At 41.9% G+C, this 23,005-nt stretch overlaps 1 protein-coding gene across 6 annotated transcripts in view; it reads right to left on the bottom strand.

Moving 5' to 3' along the window:
• The window catches only part of TENM4 (teneurin transmembrane protein 4), a 1,206,236-nt gene that overhangs the window by 43,744 nt on the left and 1,139,487 nt on the right, over positions 1-23,005 (bottom strand). For all 6 annotated transcript variants that reach the window (XM_072610720.1, XM_072610721.1, XM_072610718.1 and 3 more), the window contains 3 exons: positions 18,111-18,343; positions 11,227-11,381; positions 5,879-6,756 (listed from right to left, as the gene is read on the bottom strand). In XM_072610720.1, the coding sequence (XP_072466821.1) occupies positions 5,879-6,756; positions 11,227-11,381; positions 18,111-18,343 (1,266 nt within the window). The remainder of the gene's footprint in view (positions 1-5,878; positions 6,757-11,226; positions 11,382-18,110; positions 18,344-23,005) is intronic.

Raw genomic sequence — 23,005 nt, 5'->3', positions numbered from 1 at the left:
ACATGAGATGGTACTTCAGATTTTATACAAATCAGATATTTTAGGAAAAGGTATAACTCATACTCAGGCAATTTGTTAAGACACACAGAAAGAGAGAAGGTCTTGCCATACTATTCCCTGTCTCCAGAAGTTTCAATGGCTTCCCATTGCCTTTAGAATAACATGCAAACACCTATGTATGGCACTGAAAGCCCTTCACAACATGATTCCAACTTATCTGTCTAGACTGGTTACATATCCTCCATCTTGTATTTCAAATGTCTCTGTACATGACACCCCATCTCCTGCCTCTGTCCTTTTGTACAGACTATCTACCCATGTCTGGAATGCTTTATTACCTCTTGTCTATCTTAGTGAACCATGAGCTTCCTTCAAAGCACAGAACAGGTTCTACCTTCTATAGATTACTTTTATCATAGAACTTATAGAATTATTATAGGATCTATACAATAGAATTATTTTTAATAAATTACTTTTATGGATTATTATAGAATACAGATTATTTTTAACTGATTATCTATAGAAGGCCTCTCCTGATGCTCCCCTAACTGTTCGTGGTCTCACCTGAAATTGCTTTGTTTATCATTTGCACTTATTGATTAGTTTATGTGTTATATTTCATCGGTAGAAGAGAAGTTCCTTGAGGAGTGGGCCTCTTCCCTCTCCTCTCCCTCCCTTTCTTTGGATCCTCAGTGCCTAGATCAGAGCAGGTAATTAATACATACTTGCTGAAATGAACTGAGCATGTATGAGCTTTGGTTTTTAGGACTAGTCAACATTGAGGGATGTTGTGATATATAGAGGCTCACTCTGAATCCAGTGGAGTGACTTGGGGAAACTGAGAGCAAATAGAAGTGCACATATGCCTATCTACACTTTGTCTAACAACAAAAGCTTCACATTGGCTAAATGAAGAAGAAAATGGTTTGGTCAGGTTCTGGAGACAACTGAATTATTTAATATATTTCCATTTCAATGAGTTAATCAAGATAATTGCTATTTTCTAAGTTTTTTTTTCTCCTTAAAAAAGTGAACAGGTCTCCTGCATTTTGGACAAAATAATCTACAGCAGTGACCTTTGTAGAGACAACAGCGTGCATTTTAGGAACAATTGTATTTAGCAACTTTAATGCTGCCAGGATTGGTGATCTCAGATTTGTGGGTGCTCCTTCTACCCAAGTAGATTTAAAAATTCTCTATTACATGGTAAACTTTAAAAAGGAAGGGAATGTGTCTCACTGAAATTTCTTACTTTCCCCAGGGATAAGCATGGAGCTCTGAACACAGTAGGTGCTCAATGAATGTTGCTTGGGTCCAAAAAAACAATCATCACTGGTGGCTAAGTTACTAGGGATGTGCCTCTCCAAACTTAGCTAGGCTGGTCCTGGGAGCACAGATGCAGAGTTCATTGCCAGGACTACACTTGAGAGATTCTTAGCTTCTTAGGCAATGCCTTCAGGATGTCATGTTTTCTTCTCTGCCACATCTGGGTATGGAGGGAGTCCTTACTGGAGGAAGGTAAGTTATGTATGTGAACATAATACAATCAATCCTATGCCTTCTTCCTTTAGATTTTTGGGATGATAAAATACCTGGTCAAATTTAGTTTAGTGCATATTTTAAAGATCCAAATTCATTTTGGGATTTACAGAACCATCCTACTTATCTAGAGGTCGTTTAATTCTCAGGAAGTTTAAATATTTGCAACACAGTCAAGAAAAGGTAAGAAGTCCAAGATGTCCTTGAGCAGCCCAAACAGATATTACAAATTCCCTGCAGTCTAGTTCTTGCACTTTGCTCAGAGAGTCCCTTGGGACTTTCTTTAGCACCTATTTACTCTTACTTGAGACATAGTGCTAACAAGTGTGATTCATTTGTTTCTAAACACACAGCAGATTAGAAACAGCTGCTAGGGCTGGAGGCAGAGCCGCTGATGGCAATAAAGAATGAGAACAGACAATAAATCAAGAGGCAGAAGATCTCAAAGTGGCAGACACAGAATTCTAAGAACACAGCTATCTGGTGTGTACCATCATGTATGTACCAAATGCCTAATGCACTTCTCTAAACTCAAAGGGATCATTACTCCTTGCACAGGATAATAATTGATGTTCATGATGACTAAACATCAAGACAAAATCAAATTACATCCAATACCCTGTTTATGAAGGCAAGCAAGTACAGTAATTCATTTTAGAAAGATTTCCATGGCAAAGGGTTGAGGAGGAAAACCCCTGGCATTTTTGGGGTTAAACTTTTGGATGACTGGAAAATCTAGTTAAGTGAAAGAATTCAGTGTCCAACAGTATTTTACAAATGGGGCATCACCAGATTCTCTACAGTGATCAAATAAAAAGCATTCTCAGAGGAGAGACCATGTAGCCCTTCTGGTGAATCCTCCCCTATTAACCAAAGTTGTGGGCCCCAACAGAATCACAGCATCTCAGAGTGGGAAGGGACTTTCAGAGGTGATAAAAGTCCAGTCTTTTTCTCAACAGGTATTTACAACATCCTTGATGAAGGATTATATTGACTGTGCTCTAACATCTCCAGTGATGGAGAATTTATTCCCCTACCAAAGACAGTCCATGTTACCTCTGGACAGCTCTAAATGTCAGGAAGTTCTTCCCTCACATCTCCATCCCCAGATGGAGCCAAAATCTCATTTCAAGTACCTCCTATCCACTGGTCCTCATTCTGGTCTTTGGGGTGAAACACAACAAATTGAATTCTTACTTTCCTTGACAGCTGGCCCTTCAAATATTTGAAGACAACAATTGCACCCTGACCCAATTTTCACTTCTCTCCAGTCTCAGGTTTATCAGTATAGCCTCATATGACACAGTCCCAATCCTGAAATATGGCGGATGGATCCAAACACTCCAGGTGTGGCCTAGCAGGACTTCCATTCATCTCATTCTGGGGGCCATGATTCTTTCAGTGCAGTCCAATATCACAATGTTTTCTGGGGGCGCTGTTGGTGCCTACAGAAACTGGGGATCCACTCAAAGGCTGGCTCTTTTCCACCTGGACTTTCCCCTAAAGTTGCCCTCATTTCTACTTCAGCAGTCATTTCCTCCTAATTGGTGAGAATGTCAGGTTCAGTTTAGCAGTCCCTCCCAGCTTGTGAGGCATTAAATGATCGCATTCCTCCGGAGGAATGGGCATGACTAGAACACCTATTCGGTGCATTGGGTTGCTTTGTTTCCCGGTAAGGAAGTGCCTTTGGCTCATGGTTGTTTCTTTTTACTCTGACTTCAGCTTGACCTGACTGATCTATGCTCTGCTGCTGAACTATGTCTAATTCTAAGGGAAAGCAGTAAACTGGACAAGGAGTTGAGTGAGTTCCTACGGCAGGAGCAAGAAGCTCTCTCTCCATTGAGATTCCAAAAGCATAAGGTGCCAGGAAAGTCTTGTGGGGAACCAAGGAGTTTGAAAACATGACCCTGCCATGGCAGACACTTGCCTCCACCTGCCAGGAATATACTGTGCCACAAAGGATGTATGAACAGAGTGGTTAGAGTGGGAAACTTGGAGTCAGGAAGACCTGGGTTTAAGTCTTGCTGTGTGATCCTGGGTAAAGTATTTAACCTCTCTGAGCCTCAGCTTCCTCAACTGTAAAATGGAACCAATATACAAATAAACAAATCATATTAGTGCTTAACTCACAGGATTGTTGTTTTGAGGATAAAATGCTATATAATTCATATATAATAGCTTTGCAGACCTTAAAGTGCTGCAGAAATTGAGAATATTATTTCTTTTATAGTTACTGGTGAGAGAAACTGGAAAGGGAGCATCACTGAACTAAGAATTAGGTTCTGGAATTTCAGTTCTGACTTCAACAGAGTGAAACTGGAAAGAGCATTAGAGTTGAAGCCAGACTGAATCTCAGTTCCATTTTTTTTTTTTTTTTTTTTTTACTGCTTGGCCTTGGACAAATCACACCACCACTTTGGGCCTCACTTTCCTCTTCTGCAAAATGATGGGGACTAGACCAGAGGATTGGCAAGGTCCATCCTACCTCTAAATCCATGGGTTCTATAAGCACTTAGTGATGGCCTTAGTAGCTGTGGAATTGGATGTCCTCAAAATATCTCCAACTCAACCAATATGAAGCTCATTATATTTTCCCCTAAGTTCTCCCCTCTTCCAAACAGTTTTTTCTTCCTTCCTTCCTTCTTTTTTGGAGGCAATCAGGGTAAAATGACTTGCCTGGGGTTACATAGGGGTCCTCCTGACTCCAGTGCTCTATCTGTACCACCTAGATACTCCTAAGTGTCCTTATTTCTATCTTTCTAATCTCCCATTTTTGTAATCTCAGCATCAGCCTCAACTCCTCACTCTCTCCCCCCACATATCCAGTCAGTGCCCAAATCTTGCCATTTATACCTCCAAAGCACCTCTCACATCTGACCTCTTCTCTCTCTCCTCAAACAACTAGCCCCCTTAATTCAGGCCCTCGTTGTTTCTCCCCTAGATTATTACAATGGTCCTGTCATCAGTCTCCCTGCCTCAAGTTTGTCACCAACCCAGTCCAAACTCCATTCTACTGTCAAGTGATTTTGCTTGATCAAAGATTGGATTCTAATCAATCAGCTCCACCTGTTCCTTATTATCTTTAGGCACAAGTGTAAATCCTTCACAATATAAAGCCCTTCCCATCATGTCCTTGAATCTATTTATCCAAGCACATTAAATATTACTCCTCTTACACTCTGTCATCTCTAGTCTGATTGTCATCTAATCAGTATAGTGCCCGGCACAGAGGAAGCAATTAAAAAGTGCCTGTGGAGTCGTCTTGATTGACTGGTCTCTCTGCTCCTCCCACTGGACACTCCATCGTCCATTTCTGGGCTTTTGTCTGAGCTCTCCCCCAGGCCTGGAATGCACTCCCACCTCAATTCCAGAATTTCTTCTTCTAAGACGCAGCACAACGACCACCTGCTACATGGAGCCTTTCTGCATGCCGTCAACTGCTTCCTCCCTCCCTCTCTCCCCACCTAGTTAGCATAGTGTAATTAGCTATTCCTCATATTTATTCTCTGTGTATTTATTCTCTATCTACTTATGTTTGTACTTCTTATCTTTTCTGTTGGAATATAAGCCCTTTGAGAGCTTGGGAGACATTATTCATTTTTTGCCTCCCCAGCACCTAGAACACTGCTGGACTCACAGTAGGTGCTTAATAAACACTTGGGCATTGATGACTTGACTGGTCTGTATGACCTTGGGCAATGTGAAATTTTGTTAAATGTGAAATTTGTGGTTAATACATTTAAGAAAATGAGAATTCCATGTCTTTTGGTGATCTGAAAATGATGTCTTTTGTACCATTTCTTCCTCCCTCGTCTTATCTAGAATACTGGTGGGATCACCTGCTTGACAGCATTGCTGTTTGATGTGATGGCCTCCCGCTGTGTTGTGAAAGAACTCCTTAACAATCAGAACTGCCTCCAAATGGGATGGGATGGGACAGGATGCCCCAGGAGGGAACCAACTCCCCATCCTTAGAGGTCTTAAAGTAGAGGTGAGATGACTACTAGATAGGGATCTTGGAGAAGGAATTCATGCTTCAGGGAAGTGCTGGGTTAATAACATTTAAGGGTCTTCTAATTTAGTGATTCTAATTCAGGTATTTGGGCATTTGGGTAATGTGAGGAGAGAGGGGGCTTTTACACCATGCTATGTCACCTTGTACCAGAATCTCCTAGAAAAAGCCATTTGGAAAAGAAGCACAGAATACATTATAGGCACTGATGCACAACCTACAGTTTTGGCCAAAATAAATGCAACCTAAATTACCCCCAAACTGAACCCCACCATTTAGAAAACACCATATTTAATGAAACTCAAATGGAATTGTGTTGGTACTTACTCGTAAAATGTCGTCCATCCGTTTTCATTGCTTTTGGTTGCAAGGAGACCGGAATTGCCATGATAAGTCATTTGGGCCAATTCATGGCCCTGGGTTGTCACACTTTTGAGGGCACTATTAGTGCCCATTGTCACCCAGTACACCTGGCCATCTGGAACTACCAGCCAGAGAGGCATCCCAGTGGAGTCCCTCCGTACATTCACTATGTTACCATTGTTATCTGTGATGAGGGTGACGTCCCCATCGCCTGTGTAAGTGAAGTTGTACAGGTAATCTCCGGTGGGGAGGCTCTGGGTATACAGATGTTTACCACTGGTGTCGAACAAGTAGAGTTCCTGGTCAATGGGGGAGGACAGCTCATACAAATTCTGGGTGTTCAGGAATGGTTTGTTTTTCCTGATAAAGCGGATCCTGATATTTCCCAGATCAGCTACATAGAGCTCCCCATCAGCACACACAGCAAGGGAAGATGGGGAATTCAACTTAGCATCCTTGGCATACCCATCATCCCCAGAGAAACAGTCACAGTTGGCATCATTTTTACAGTCACAGCCACTGGGAGCACCAGCGACCAGGGAAATCTCCCCATTAGTGGTGACCTGCCTGATTCGGTTGATTTTCTTCTCATCAGTCTCAGCAATGTATAGGACCCCAGTGTGAGATACGGCCAAGGCTGTGGCAGACTCCAGAGTTGCATGGACTGCCACCTTGCTCAGTAAGAAGTGGTCAATGCCAGGGACCTGGCAGTGCATGGGTCTTCCAGCGACTATGCGGACTTGATGGTTCTCAGAGATCTGTAGGACCACGTTGTTGTCAAGAACGTAGAGGGAGTTATCCATTGGGTTGATTGCCAAGTCAGTGGGCCACTCTAGGCGAACCTGGCAACAGAGACACAGATATAAGGTAAGTTGTTATTTCTCATTACTTATTTGACCCCCATGACCACTGCCAGCCATTCCTTCAGCAAATACTTATTAAGCTCCTACTGTGCATAGAGTCTTGGGATAGGTCCTCTGGGATAAGTTTAGACAAGTCACAGTCTCAATCATCAAGGGACCTGAAGTTTATTTAGGTTAATAAAACATATGGCATTAGATGTGGCATACATTATTATATGATAAATGTATCTGAAAGGCATAAAAGAACTATGTGATAACTGCGGGGCAAAGTACCTATCAATCACCAATCAGGGAAGGCCTGGGGAAGAAGGTGGCACTTGAATTAGCATAAGGCGGAAAATATTAACTAATATAATAGAGATAGCTTGGTGTAGCAGACAGATTTAGTCCAAATGCTGACACATACTGGCTAAGTGATATCCCACAAGTGGATGTCCAAACCTTATTTGAATTCCTCTAGTGATAGGAAACTTACTCCCTATCATGGCAGACCATTCCACTTCTGGATAATTCTATCAGGAAGTTTTTTTTTTTTAAATTAAGATGAATTCTATCTCCCTGTAACTTTGAACTTCTACTTCTCCCAATTCTGCCTTCTGGGAGACAAGGAAGATTTGTTTTAATAGCAAGGACAAAAATGATGCTCCATATGCCAAAACCTACATGCAAAATCTGTTAAGAGATTTCTGATAAAGTTGGGCCAGGTCCAGCATTCAGCCCTGGGCCTGGCACAGAGAAAGCCGTTAATAAATGCTTATTGACTGACTGACGGACTGACAGCCTTTTCCTTGAAGTCTCTCCTCCTTATACCAGCCTAAAATGGCCTTTCTCATTTCTGAACTTTTACGGCAGTTAGCCTCTGTGGTATTGATCCACCTGCTGATCCTTTATAGCCTCATGATATCTTGGATTCTGGCATCTTGAAATGTCATTTAAGTCTTTTGTTGTTTCATTCATATTTCATGTGTTTATATTTTATCTCACCAACTCCATTACTGGGTTCTTGAGGGTCGGGGCATCATCTTATTGATCTCTCTGTCTCACCAAGGTCCAGCAAAGGGCTTTCCAAATAGAGGCCAGGCCACTAGGTAGATGAGAAATATTCCCATCTTCCAAATGAGGAAACAGAGGCCCTAAGAAGGGAGTCCAATGCAGCATCAGGGCAGGGATTTGAACCTGGATCTCCAAGTCCAAATCCGGGGCTCCATCCATGTTCCTCCACAGCCTGCTGCTCTTGCTGAGCAAAGGATTAAGACTTCACATATCATATTTACACATTCTTCAAGGCCTAGCTCCACAAGAACCAGCATTCATTGGGAACTTCCTGTTCATAAAAACTTTGTGTTGTTCTGGACTGGGGAAGCCAAAAACTTTAGATGAGGCAGTTCCAGCTGTCACAGTGCTCATGTCTAAGACACGTTCAAAACAAACATTTTTGTGGGCTTGTTTATTCAGGAGCCAGCACCTCTCTGTGGCCTGTAATAAGCCCCTGGTTGGCAATGAGCCAATGAACTGGGAGTCAAGAAGCCCTGTCCACTAGGTGTGCCAGGCCTGGAGTTAGGAAGACTCATCTCCCTGAGTTCAAATCCAGCATCAACGCTAGCTGAGGGTCCCTGGGCAAGTCACTTAACCTCTGTTTACTTCAGTTTCCTCATCCGTGAAAATCAAATGGGGATAATATATGTGCTTCACAAACCTTAAAGTTCTAAATGAGCCTCAACTATTATGTCTCATTATTTTTCTCCTTTGACCCCTCCCAGCACTCTCACTAACTTCATAAGACACCTATCACTTATTATGTCCTAGTTATATTTTAATAATTTACCTAAATATCTCATGCTTCCATACATTTCGCATGGTAGGGATTGTGTCTTATCTAAATTACTTTTTTATCATTATATCTTTCCCAGCCTTGGGTACAGGGATCTGTATACAGTGGGTATTGGTAAGGGTTGCTGAATGAATGAATGCTGAATCAAATTGTGGTCTGTTGATGGTGGCAGTGATTCATCTCCCTCATCTGTCTATTTTAGACATGGTTGCTCTATTCCTCATCTTTCTCTGGCCTCTGGTGTGTGTTTCCTCTTCCTGTGGAGAGTGTCAGAGCCTGTGGCTTTCTGTCCCAACTGCCTTCATGCCTCCTAAACCTCTCTGGAGTACGGCTTCACGGTTGCCCTTGGTTAGCATCAAGACCACAGTTTACTCTGAAGTGACAAGGGAATTTTCATTTTCCTAAAACTCGTTTCTTGTCATTGTTGGCAGCTAAATATTTTATGCCCTCTGCTCTCATGGTACCCTGGGGACCTGAGTGCTGGCTGTCACCAACGATGAAAAGACAGTCCCCAAATGCAGGAAAAGTGTGTGTATGCCAGCAAATGTTTGTGTGCAGATGTAGGGAATATCTGAGCTGGGAAAGATCACGAGAGTGTAGAATGCTGGAACACAGAATGTTAAGAGTTGAAAAAGGGGTCTTCAAAACCCAGGCTAGAACAGAGGATATTAGAAATGGAAAGGCTCTCAGAGATTATCTCACCCAATGCCTCACTTTAGAATGTGGTAAATTTGGGCCCAGGGTAGGGAAATGATTTCCACCAGTCCATGTAACTAGTGAGTAAGACTGTTGGGACGTGATGGGGATTCTGACCCTTGAGGGAGCAGAGATTCCATGATTGGGTTTCTATTTCTTGATTCCAAAAGCCCTTTTTACGCCACTATCCTGCCTCTGATTGTACATCAGTGCACACCTACACATCTATAGATAACGTTTCACCAAACAACGTGACTTGGAAGGAGAGCCAGCAAAGAAGGAAGACATTAATGATGATTTCAATAAACCTTTTAGAAAATCTATTAAACAGACCTTAGACAGGTAAGAGAGAACTGGACCAAAGGTCAGATGACCTGAGGGCTCATCCTTACTCATTAAGTGGCTAAGGCCAGGTCGTTTGATATCACTGGGCCTGTGGTTCCTCATCTTCTAATTGGAAACAATCATAAGAGGAGATAGGATAGTTATCTGCTGACTATGCGACCTTGGGTAAGTCACCTAACCTGTCCCAGACTGTTGTCTCATCTGTAAAATGAGGCAGTTAGACTCAGTTAACTCTAAGGTCCCTTCTGGCTCTAAATCCATCCTGTGGTTTAGGAAACATGGATTCTAGTTCTACATTTGATCATTCTTTGATCTTGGTCCAATTGTTTCACCTCTCTAAGCCTCAGTTTGCTTCTCTGTAAAATGGGGGTCTAGACAATCTCTAAGGTTTCTTATGTCTCCAAGATCCTTCTATTCACTTAATACTTGTACTACACTACCTAACTCAAAGGGTTGTTATGTACTGAAAATAGATAATTAAGCAAAGTACATTATAAAACAAACAAACACATAAATGTCGGTTGGGGAGCTAGACTCAAATTTAGGAAGAACTATGTTCAAGTCTAACCTTTGCCGCAGACTGACTGGGGGCCCCTGGCGCAAAATACCTAACACAGAAACTCTCTTAAGACCCTAAGCTGCAAAGGAAATACTTGAAGGGTTTTTCCTCACTTGGAAGCTCCCTATCTGAATGAAATCTCAGGTCTAGTCCCTATCTTGATCCTATTATCATAATTCCATAGATGGTGACACTTGATGCTTGCTTTAAAGACCAGGTAGGAATCCAATAGGTGAACAGAGGGAGGGAGAGTGAACCAGACATAGGACCACAATATGTGCACTGTCTCACCTCATAAAGGGGGGTTATAAAGGTCAAATAAGATGTGTAAACCATTGCAAATGCGAGTTATTACTATTAATATTAGGCTATGAATCAGTTTCTGTTCTGCAGGAGAGTGAGGGAAGGTGGACCCAGGCATTGGGTCATATGAAGAGGTCTGACAAACTCTAAAAATCAAAACAATAATTGAAAGGTGGGGCGAGAGAGGGAGAGAGAGAAAGAGAAAGAGAGAGACAAAGACAAAGAGAGATAGAGACAAAGAGGGAGAGACGGAGAGAGAGAGAAACGGAGAGAGAGATGGAGGGAGAGATGGAGGGAGAGACAGAGGGAGAGATAGAGACAGAGGGACAGGGACAAGGAGAGGGACAGGGAGAGGGACAGGAAGAGGGAGAGGCAGAGGGAGAGGTAGAGGGAGTGCACTCTTGTGTGGGCTAGTGTGTTTATGAGGGGAAGGGTTTAAGAAGCTTGGCTTGATTGGGGCTGTAACCAATTTGCAATCTGATGTAATCCAAAACTTGTCCTCTTCCTGTTGTTGCTAATTCAGGCAAAAGCTATGTATGCAAACCACCATTTCCTCCATGTTAATCTGATTCAGGGTTGAGCTAGGCTGTGCCACATGAGCAGGCCATAAAGCAATAGGCCTCTGGCCAGACAGATCCTTAGTGGGAGACCAAGATCTCTGAGACCTACACTACAGGTTTCTGGCCTGCAGTTTTTACTTAGGGACCTTTTTCACCTGAGATATGTCCATGACAGAGTCACAGCTGAGAGGCCGAGCAGATGTCAGGTCGTTGGATCCCAGGAGAGTGGAGATAATTCCATTCTGATCAATGCGCCTGATCATGGTACCATCCACAAAGTAGATCAGCCCAAACTTGTCCACTGTGATGCCTGATGGAAAGAAAGATAATAATTAACAACAGCAACTAGAATTTATATAGTACCTTACAGTATACAAAGCTCTTTACATATATTCTATCTCACTTGAGCAACCCTGTTGGGAAAGAAAGAGATGGGTGCTATTATTATCCCTATTTTACTGATGAAAACCCTGAGGCTTAGAGAGGACAAGTGACCTGCCCAGGGACACACAGCCAGCAAGTGTCTGAGGCAGGATTTAAACCTAGGTCTTCTTGACACCAGGTGCCACACTCTCACCTGCTCTCATCCACTCTCATCTAGCTGTCAATGTGACACAAAGTACAAGATTGGCTAAAATCTGTGAGGCATGACTCGAGCCACAGGCACCTACTGGATCCCTCGAGAGATGGGAGATTGGAAAATTCTATCTCCAAATCCCTCTGTTGCTGCTGACATCCCTGGCATGTGTCCTCCAAGCACAGACATACTATGGGCCTGTTTCCTTACACATAAAATGGGGACGATATTCCTGGCACTGTAGATCTCAGAGGTTTGTTGGAAGAATTGATACAGATGATGGCCTGGAGAAAAGTGATTTGTGTCTGTGAAGGACAATAAAAACTGGGAGTTGTCCCATACTTTCTGAGTGAAGAGCAAGGGGTACCAGTTTGAACATCAAATGAGATGAAGATGAAAAATCTAGGGTTTTAAAAAAAGATCAGAGGGGTCATCTTACAAGGGAAAAAAAGCGGACTTATTCTGTTTGGATCAGGAAGGTAGAACCAGGCTCAGTGGGACCAAGTCACAGAGAGGCAGGCTTGGGCTCAACCTGATTAGGAAATGCCAGTTGTGTGCCAGGTACCACATTTGGTGCTGAACATACAAAGAAAAAAAAATGATATAGTCACAAGAGAAAAAAAAAACAACTTCCTAATGGTTAAAGCTGTCCCAAAATGAAATAGGCAATCTTGGGGAGTTAAGTGGGTTGGGGAGGGAGAAGTAATGTTGTGGTAGTGAACTCTCCATCCCTACAGGTATTCCAGAAGAAGTTGGATGAGTGTTTGTCGGGAATAATATAGAGGGGAATTATGCTTGGGGTAGGGAATCGAAGTAGAAGTTGTCTGAGAGATTCCCCAGTGCTGGGATTCTAAGTTTTAACAGTAAATAAAAGAATAGTGACCATCTGAAGGGTTGTTCTATAGAAAAAAATGTCTGCTTATTCTGTTTTCCCCCAGAGGGCAGACCCAGAAGCAAAAGAGGGTCAGACTTCAGCTTAATATTAGAAAAACCAATTAGAGCTCTCCCAAAGTGGAAACAGATTGTCCTGGGAGGTGGTAGATTCCCTTTCACTGCAAGTGTCTGAACCAAGGTTTGATGGCCATCTGTTGGGTATGTGGGAGGGAGGATTCCTGTTCAGGCAGGGATTGGACTAGATCCCTGAGGACATTCTGTCTCCGTGGTTCTGTGAAATGTCCTAGAAGAGGAGTCTTGCTCCTGGTCACCTGCTTGTCCCACTGGACATTCTTATCTCTTCTGGGATTTTCTTTAAAGGGCTTTTGATTGCTTAAAATTTCCCTTCTTGCTCTGATATCCAATGACTGTGGAACAACGCTTGAACACAGTGGAGGTTGGGGTGGGGGAATGAGAGTTGGTTCCTTCTATGTGTCTGAGGTTGATGCATCCAGATAGCAAACAATGTCGGAGTTGGAAGGGGCCTTAAGAGACAATGTCACAACACAGCTGGGAAGTACCTAGGAGTCATTTAGTCCAAACCCCTCATTTCACCAGTGGGGACACTAAGCCCCACAGAGGGGAACTGATTTGAACAAAGCCAAAGAACATAGCTCCCTGGGCAATACTACAGTATTTGCCACAATGCAGAGTAGTCTAAAATGTCCTGGATTGGATCTGAATCCACCCTCTGAGTTTTACTACTTGGGTGACTCAGCACAGAAGTCACAACCTCTCTGAGCCTCAGTTTTCTCATCAATAAAATGGGGATAATGATTCACACACATCAGGGAGAATGACCTTTGTTCCTGTTAATATTACAAGACACCCATTAGGAGATTTTCCATGAGTATGATATTTCTAAATGATGAAGAGTAATTTTTCAAAGAGAGGACAAGGTAAGTTCATAGAAGGGGAATCCCTCTTCCCTTTTCTGCCTTGGATAGAAATTAATTATGCTCTATAAGCACCAAGACAGGGGTTTCCTTGTCTGCCTGGATAAGTTCCTGTCTTTTGTTTCCTCCCCCTCTCCATCTGCCAGAACTGATGAGGACTGAGTTAACAATGGTGGTTTTGTTTATGGGTCTGGCTGCACAAGCTAATAGAAATGATCAGTCCCCTGATTAATTCCTTCCCTTTTGTTGTGTTAAATAGATGGACTTCCCTTCCCCTCCCTCTGTAAACTGTCTGCCAGTGGTGGCTGGGCTGTCACTTGGATCTGGGTTAATTACAGGCTTTGGGGCAACTCACCAGCCACAACATTTGTGTGTGTGTGTCTGTGTGTGTGTGTGTGTGTGTGTGTGTGTACAGAATCTCAGGGTTTTAGAAGAAAACTAAGTAGTTTTCTAAAAAAGCTGGGGTTTAAATTATAATTATTATTTTTTGGTAAAGCAGGCTGAGCATTTAGAAATAAGGAATCACCAAGAAGAGAGATGACTGCTTTCTCTCATGGGATGATGGAGAGGCAGGGGATAATGTTGCAAAGCATCAGAGGACCCTAAGTTCACGTTGCCACTATCTCTTATTATCTGTATGACCTTGGACAAATGACTTAACTTTTTCTATGCCTCAGTTTCCTCATTTGTAAACTAAGATTGTTGGACATTAAAGGACCTCTGAGGATCCAGCTCTGATTCATGATTCTGGGGTATAGTTACCCTGTAAATACTAGGGAAGGGGAGTAAATGAGACTCCAAATTGTTATATGAGGATGTATAGAAGGAGTGGGGGTGGGGTGGGATAGTTTTGAGCTTGGAGTAGAGGTAGTTCAGGGGAGACATAATAGATGGCTGTCTTCAAGTATTTGAACAACAGTGAAAGAATGAATTTGAGAGTTTTTGGTTTTGCTTTGTGTTTTTGGTCCCTGAGGGCAAACCTAGGATTCATGCAGGAAAGGTACAGAGAAGCAAGAAAGACTTCAGGTCAATATCAACAACTACTTTCTAAGAATCGCTACCCAGAGATCCTGTGGAATAGGCATACGGGATCTTTTCTAAGGTCAGGAGTTCTATGGCCCTGGAACTCTTCCAGTCAGGGCTGAATGATCACTGAATGGGGAGGTTGGAGAAAGGATTAATGCTCTGGGGAGGGGTCGGACAAGATGACCTCTGAAGACCCTTCAAACCCTACCCAGGACAACTTGATACTTTATTCTAGGGAGTTTACAGTGTTTTCAATGAGCACAGAACCATATTTCAATTTAATGTTATTATTATCATTACCGCCTTTCGTTGTATCCCCAGTACTTAACAAATACCTGGCATACAGTAAGAGTAACTTAATAAATGCGTGTTGACTGACTGATTTTAAGGTACCATATTTTAAGAAAAACATCAAAAAACTTTGATTTTTTATTGGTAACATTCTTTATATTAAAGAAATATATGATCAGAGAGAAAGAATGTAGAATGTGGAAAGACAGAAAGCTAACCAAGACCCTGGGCACCAAGGGAATTTACTCAAGTATAAAGGATACAAAGTACTAATTGCTGGGGTGGAAATGATGGGAACCTTGGTAGGGAAATGATCCTTCTGTCTCCTGGTTTGTAACAGAGGACAAAAAAAAAAGCCTGGCACGGTCTGCCAACCACCCTTAGAGCAGATTTCAAAGGGTTCTAAGACAGGATGGGTAATGAGATGAACCACGATTCTAGAGGGAAAATCAGTGAGTTACTCCTCTTTTAGGCAGGAGGGAAGAACCAAATCAATGAAATCTGTGATCCTTCAGGTACTGAAGCATGCGGTAACAATTGTGTTCTCTGATCCAGAATTCTGTGTTCTAAAATCCCTACCTGCTATAAAATTCTCTGATGTGGGACACACCTCCAGGATGTGCACCTGCTGCTATAGAGGTCTGCAGCTATCCCAGCCTTCTAAGGGTAGATCCGCTCCAAGTGGCCTTTGTTCCTGAGCCAGAGACACATGCAAATTCTCTGACACAAAGCTTGAATAACACGGTTGGGGATGGGTTAGGGAGGGTTACAGCTACTCTCCTAAAGAGGCTACAGTTATCCCTTCTACATCTCAAATCCTCATTGTGGGTTTGAGATATATATCTATAACTATATCTATACATACATATATGTATATATGCATATATATACATATACATATATACATACACACATATATACACACATATATGTATATATATAAAACATACATATATTCATGGGTCGACATAAGAAATTAAATGGGAATTTTGGGGGAGTTTTGCGGAAGCCATAGACAACACACAAAAGCCAGCAGATGACACAGAAAAAGTTTAAAAACTCAGAAATGCATAAAATATATGTATAGTATTGTATAATATCAACATATTTTATCTTTTAATACCATAATAATTCAGACTTCTTCTCTGGTATGAAGAGAGGGTCAAAAAGTTATACGCAGATTTTCCAGATTGTGGTAAGTGGGAATGGGGTGGTGCCTAACCCTTGTGATACATAAGGGCTAACTGTATATTTTTCAAAGGCTGGGGAAGGGAAAGAAACTTGTTCAATGGTTAGTGGTAAACATATTGTTAGAGCTGGAAGAAACCTTAGCCATCCTCTGGTTTGATCCCATCAAGCTGAAAAAAATTTGTTCAAGGTCATACAGCTAGCAAGGTGTAGGCAGAACTGGAACTAGAAACCAGTGTCTTTCTGACTCCAGGTTAGGAGGGCAGAGCTTAAAACCTGATATATTCCCCTGGGTAAGTAACTTTGCCTTCTGAGCCTCAGTTTCCTATCTGTAAAATGGAGATGACATTTGTAATGGTTTCCATTCATACTATGATAATGCTCTGTAAACCATGAAACACACTAGCTATTATTTTTGCTATACTCTGTTTCCCAAGAGTAGGCATCTTAGGGTGCTTTCTGGTACAATAATTTTATAAGTGGCTGAGTCCTTTCTGTGGACACTGTTGTTTGGTTGAGTCATGTCTGACTCTCTGAGAACTCATTTGGGGTTTTCTTGGCAAAGATACTGGAGGGGTTTGCCATTTCTTTCTCCAGCTTGTTCTATAGATGAGGAAACTGAGGCACAAAGGGTTAAGTGACTTGTCCAGGGTCTCACAGCTAGTAAATGATTGAGGTCAGATTTGAGCTCAGGTCTTCCCAATCCCAGGACCAGTGTTGTATCCACTGTGCTACCTACCTGGACAAGGGACAGTAAATTTTGCTTAGAGCCTTTTTCTGCTAGGTTGGGTAATGGATAGAGGGCTACATGTGGGAGTCAGAAATTTTGAACCCTGACTTAAACACTTGTAGAAGAGGCTTTGTATTTAGAAATAAGGAATCACCAAGAAGAAAGATAGTGTCTTATCTCACAGGGGATGACGCTGGAAAGAGTCAGAGGACCCTGAGTGCTCTGTGGGACCCTGGTTAAGTCATTTAACCTATCTCAGCCTTAGTTTCCTCCTCTAGAATATGGAGATAATCTCACCCGGATCAAATGAGATAACATATGCAAAACACTTTGCAAACCTCAAAGCCCTGTATAAATGCTTAGCTTTTATTATTGTTATGAACAAAATCTAAAATTTTAAGAGAGTAGAATGTATTAAGATAGGGAAGGAATGTACTAAAGCCATTGAAAATTAAACCATTAATAATGTTTAAAAATGATTACCAGGGGAAGAAGCCTTATGTATATGTAAGTAAAAAGGAGGGATCTGTGTTTTTCTTCCAGTTGTCTCAGAGGAGATCTAACCCCACTGGGTCGAGTTTGCTCTTTCTCATGTCTAGGAAAGGCATCCATGCTCACAGCAGTGCTAAATAGCAAGATGGATATCAGATAAAAATCCACTCCACACAACAGCTCCTTCCCAGAGGATGCCCTCCTGGCACCTCTCTTCTGGATTACTACATACTATTCATCAGTGCCCCCTGATTTGGAGGGTGGAGCCATCCACTCATACTGGACTTTTGGGGCCTCTCTATCTGTTCTCATCTTGGCCACCTCCGCTCCCCACCTTCCCTTTTCCTCTTTCTTTTGTGTGTTGTCTTTCTCTGTTAGATTATAAGTTCCTTGGGGGAAGGGATTCTCTTTCTTTTTCATATCTGCATTCCTGAGTGGACACAGTGCAGGCGGTTTGCATTAAGCACAGTGTAGGTGCTTAGTTAATATTTATTTACAATTGCCTATTATACAACAGCTTCCTAACTGGGTCTCTCTCTCTTAAATCCTTTGCATCATCAGGGTTTTTACTTCCTATCAAACGATTTGTGTGTATATTGTACTCTCCTACTGGGTAAGAAGCTCCCTGGGGACAAAGACTGTATCCCCAGCACTCCGCAGGGGGTCTTGGGTCACGACCTGCACTTAATGAATGGTTGTGGGTCTGAATTGCATTGAATATTCCTGGGACTGCTAACCAATATTCAAGCAGATGGCTGTTTCTCTTGTTATTTGTTTCCCATCCCAATTCCATTTATTGCTTCCCATGATATGGCAGGAAAATTATAGCTAAATATTAAATACCCCAACCTGTTGCTTACTCCTAGGATTTTTCTGTGAAAAGAATGAGCACAAGTTGGGCTTTACCCCTGGGATTGGTGAGCGTGGCTTCCGTTGCCTTTCCGCCATCACCACAGCGAGTGTCATCAAAGGGAAGGCACTGATCTCCCGTCCCCGCCACCACCTCGGAATTCTTGACCACATCCTTCACGATTGTGGTTGACTTGACCTTGAAAACCCGACGACTGTTGGTGTCAGAGAGGAAGATGGATCCAGTGATGGGGTCTGTCGTCAGATAGTACTTATGAGCGGGACTATGGCTGAAAGGCAAAGAGGGAAGAATTTTAGTTGGGTGGTTCTTCTTGACCAACAGGACAAGATGAACACAAACCATCACCACTAACGGCTGGAAGATGCAAGCAAGCATGTCTTGTGCTGGGATATTCAGTGAGATGGAGGAGTTTGCGATGCCAGAAATGAAAGGGACCTTGGGGATGAATTTAAATCATGCCAGTCTCTATATTTACAATACTCTCACAACCCGCTCTCTGCCTATTGACTTCCTACTCATCCTTCAACGCTCTGTTCAAATGCTACCTTTTCTATGAGCATTTCCCAGATTTCCCTCTGCCAGAAGTGATTTTTTTTCCTTGTCTATAGACTATCTGATCTCATAGTACATTAGACTTTTCTTATGCGCTTATCATAGGCTAATTTGTGTTAGATATTTCTGTGTGCATGTCTTAGTAAGACTTAGTCCTTTTATTAAACTCTAAACTCTTTGAAGACACAGACCATGTTATTGACTTTTATAGCTCCTATGGGATCTAGCATAGTGCTCTGTTTATTGTTAGTGCTAAATAAATGTTTATTAAATGAATCAGAGTCTAGTCCTTTAAAATGAGCTGCATCATAGCTTAATAATAGCAACGGTAATAGATAACATTCGTGTAGAATTTTAAAGTTAGCTTTACATATATTATCTCATTTGATTATCATCTTTACTATCACTATTGATATTATAACTAGCTGCAAGTCACTTGGCCACTGTTTGATTTAGTTTCCTCATTTGTAAAATGGGGATAATAATAGCACCTACTTCCCAGGGCTGTTATGGGAATCAAATGAGATAGTAATGATAAAGTGCTTAGCACAGTGCCTAGCATATAGTCAGCCCTCCCTCACTCAAATCAAAGTCAACTGCAAGTCATGTCATTGTCTTGATGTCATTGTCCCTTTCGAGAATGAAAGACAAACACAAGCATATAGTAAGCACTATATAAATGTTACTTAGTATTACTATTATTATGAGAAGAAATTATTTTAAGAATAAATTAAAGAAACAAATTTAAGAAATTTAAGAAATAAATTTTAAGAATTTTAATAAATTTAAGCACATCCTTGGGAGACCTTCATACTTGGGAGAATCATGACTCTCTAAGATTCTCATTTAAGACTCTTGCCATTTATCCTTGGTTGACTGCATTCCAGAACCAAAGAATATCACAGCTGGAAGGAAACTGGTCCAGCTCCCTCATTTTACAAGAAGAAGAAGAAGAAGTGGCCCCAGAGATGTTACTGATCTAGGCTCATACAACTGGTGTTTGAGTCATGACTCAAATCCAAGTTTTCTGATCCTAGACTGGTGCCTTTCTGTGACATGTTTCTGTCTGTCTTGGACCTTTTTCTGGTGTTACTAAAGACTATATTTTTGTCAAAAACCCCAGAACTCTACAGTCACAGGCAGTGAGAGAGGAGAGACGTGGGAAGAATTTATCATTGCCCTAGAAGTCAAGGCAGAGTCAACAAAAATGAGCATTCTGCTTTGAATAAAAGGTAATATGCTTTGGAGACTTGAGATCAGAAATGGAGAGCTGAGAGACAACAGATGATAATGGGAGGAAGGAGTAAAAAAGACAAGGTAATGAGTGTTCTACATTCTTTAGGTATATTTATTTAAGTCACTGTCTTTGGAGATGGCAGTTGTCTTGTCTCTGTTATTACATCTGAAGGTATGAGATATATTTATTGTATATGACACATATAATATAAAATATATCTCTTCACAATGATTTACAATCTCAGATTCCAAGTCCAAGACTTGACAATATTAATTTGACAGCGTCAAGGAAGTCAGTTTGGGTTCCTGTAAATTCATAAAGCTCATAGGATTACAAGATTTAGAACTAGAAGGAACTTTAGAGCCCAGCTCATTCAATCTTCTCAGTTTATTACAGACAAAACTGAGGTCCAGAAAGGAGAAGCCATTTGGCCAAGGAAAATTTTATTCTTAGGATCAGCAACTTGGAAAGGGACCCAGCAGTCATCCTGTATAACTCCCTCATTTTAGAGATGAGGAGGCCCCAGAAAACTGTAGTGACTCCCCTCCACATCAGAGATGTGGCTAGTAGCAGATCTGAGAATGGAACCCAAGGCCACTGACTCCCGCATTCTGTGTTAGTCTGATTATGAGCAGGTTTGCTGCCAAGATTCTTGACCCAGGGGTTCCCACTGAATCAGAGCTGATTGGTGGAAGGTGAACTATTCCACAGTGACTGCTCCTTAGCCCAGTGTCACTGGCCAAGCTTACTGTGTTGGGGGATGGGACGAGTGATGGGAATGTCCATGCAGGATGTACTGGGCCCTATCTTTCTGGACCTCTAGGATGGGATTCTTGCTTTCTCTAACATCCTCCCTCTTAATTTCAATATAAAGCTGGCTTCTCAAGATCCTAATAAGCCATACACCATTTCTAGCCCCAAAGCTGTGTTCAAGGGGAGTGGTATCAAATTCACATAGAAATGGGGACCACTACATGGTACATAAGGATCCCTGCAGGCTGCATATTTACTTAGGAAACCACTTAATAACATTTTCCATGCTCAACGCTATTTTTCTTTATTTTGTTCAGTACTTCTCAATGACATTTTAATCTGGTTCAGGTTGCACTTGGGGAGTTTTGGAAGCATATTTGACACCTCTGTTCCAGGGGACAAGTGTTACTGGGGACTGGGCTAAGGTGGGGTCTGCTTTAATTCACAGAGATCAAGTATATTTGTTCACCATCCCATAGGCTGCCTGGCTAGAATTTTTTAAAGTATCCCAATAGAATCAAAGTAATAGGATATTCTAATGTGATATACTAGAAGGAACCCTAGATGTGAACTCAGAAACCAGATGGTGTAGGAGGAGGTGACCCAAGTTCGAATCTGGACTCAGACATTTACTGGCTGGGTGATCCTGAGACCCACTTAACCAATCTGAGCCTTGGTTTTCTTGCCTGTAAAATGGAGATAATAATGACACCTACCTTATTGGGTTATTATGAGGATTAAATGAGATAATGCATATGAAACACTCTGACAGCTTAAAATGCTGGCTATTACTGCTATTACTACTACCTCCATGATCCCAGCCAAATCACAAATCATCTTCTTACCGTTAGGCCTCAGTCTCCTTATCCATAAAATGGTAATAATCGTCTTTATACTATGTACATCTTAGAGTTATTGTGAGGAAGGCATGAGAGTGAGCTTAGAAAGCATTAGAGGGAGCTACAGAATGGTGGAGTTGTTATCATAAGTTATTAACGCCCCAACTGACAGAAGAATTTTTTCTCTATATTCCAGAATAGTCCTATGACTTATAATACTAAAGTCCAGGCAGATTTCCTCTCTCCAGTTGACATGTATTGTGGCCACATCACATACAGGGACCCTCCAGGCATCTCGGGTCTGCCAACAAAAGCCTTCCTGATGACAGGAGACAGGTGGACCATGATTTTATGTACCCGTTTGTCACTCATGATAAGTGAGTGACAGACACCTTAGGGGAAACAGATCCTCAAGGTTGAATTGGGGAAATGCCTGTCTACTCTGATCAGCCCCATGTGTTTTCAACTGACTGTTTACTCTGGAGGCCCCTAAAGAGTGTCATTCACACTGGTGGTTTTTCAAATCACCAATACCAGGGTAAGACAGATAAGGGAGAGTTTGGATCCCAGAGATCCATGAGAGGGTAGGAAAGGGACTGAATGTTTTGCTTAGAGAAGAGGATACTTGCCTCCTGAAGGTCTGTCACAGAGGAAAGGCATGAGACTTACTTTGCTTGGCCCCAGAGGTCCGAAGTAGGAATAGTGGGTGGGAGTTATAGAGAGGCAGATTCCAGTTTATTATAAGGAAAACTTCTTTAGAAAGTGTAAAAGTGGAGTGGACTACCTCATAAGAAACTGAGAGTTCCATATCATTAGAAGCCAGAGGTGGAATAACTATGAGGAGTGGTTCTAGGGAAAATTTAGACAAGATGACCTTTGAGTTCCCTTCCAGCTCTGAGGCAACCACTGTTCTGTCTCCAAAAGGGACATTCTGATCAAAAGGTAAGCTTTAGGCATACCACAAGCATGGAACAAGGGTTGGTCCCTTTGTGACAGCTAAGTAAGGAGGCAGGCTTTCTTTGCTCCAGTTGGGCTCTCCAAATAGTTGAATTTAGTGATTTTGACAAGGTTAGTGAATCATCTATGGAGAAAACTTACAGGATGAGAAATATGATGTTTGTCCCTTACCCACATTGGTTTTGGTAATACCCATTTAATCAGCAACCTCATTTCTAAAGCCTGAGGCAGATGTCTTTAATCTCTGAGGATGTTGTCACCAAGGACAACTTTCATATTTTCCCTAGTGAGTCAGAGAAGGGGACCCAGGACCAGGTTCCGTAGGAATGATTGGTGTGGCATTTTAAGAGAGATAGTTTTACAAGTAGAGCATGTTAAAAATTGCAAAGGACTTTGGAGGTCATCTAGTTTAAGGCTCTCGTTTTATAGATGATCCAACTGAGGCAGACTTCCTGACTCTCAGTGCTGCATGCATTTTAAAAGGGGAAGCTAGAAAAGGCAACACTGACCTTGAACAACTCACAGAATGTTAGAGTACAGAATGTTAGCACTTGATGGGAACTTGGAACATAGGATACTTGGACATAAAACG

Source organism: Notamacropus eugenii, chromosome 5, assembly GCF_028372415.1.
Source record: "Notamacropus eugenii isolate mMacEug1 chromosome 5, mMacEug1.pri_v2, whole genome shotgun sequence".
Lineage (NCBI taxonomy): Eukaryota > Metazoa > Chordata > Mammalia > Diprotodontia > Macropodidae > Notamacropus > Notamacropus eugenii.
The sequence above is the reverse complement of the archived record's forward strand: the minus strand, read 5'-3'. Positions and strand labels throughout refer to the sequence as shown.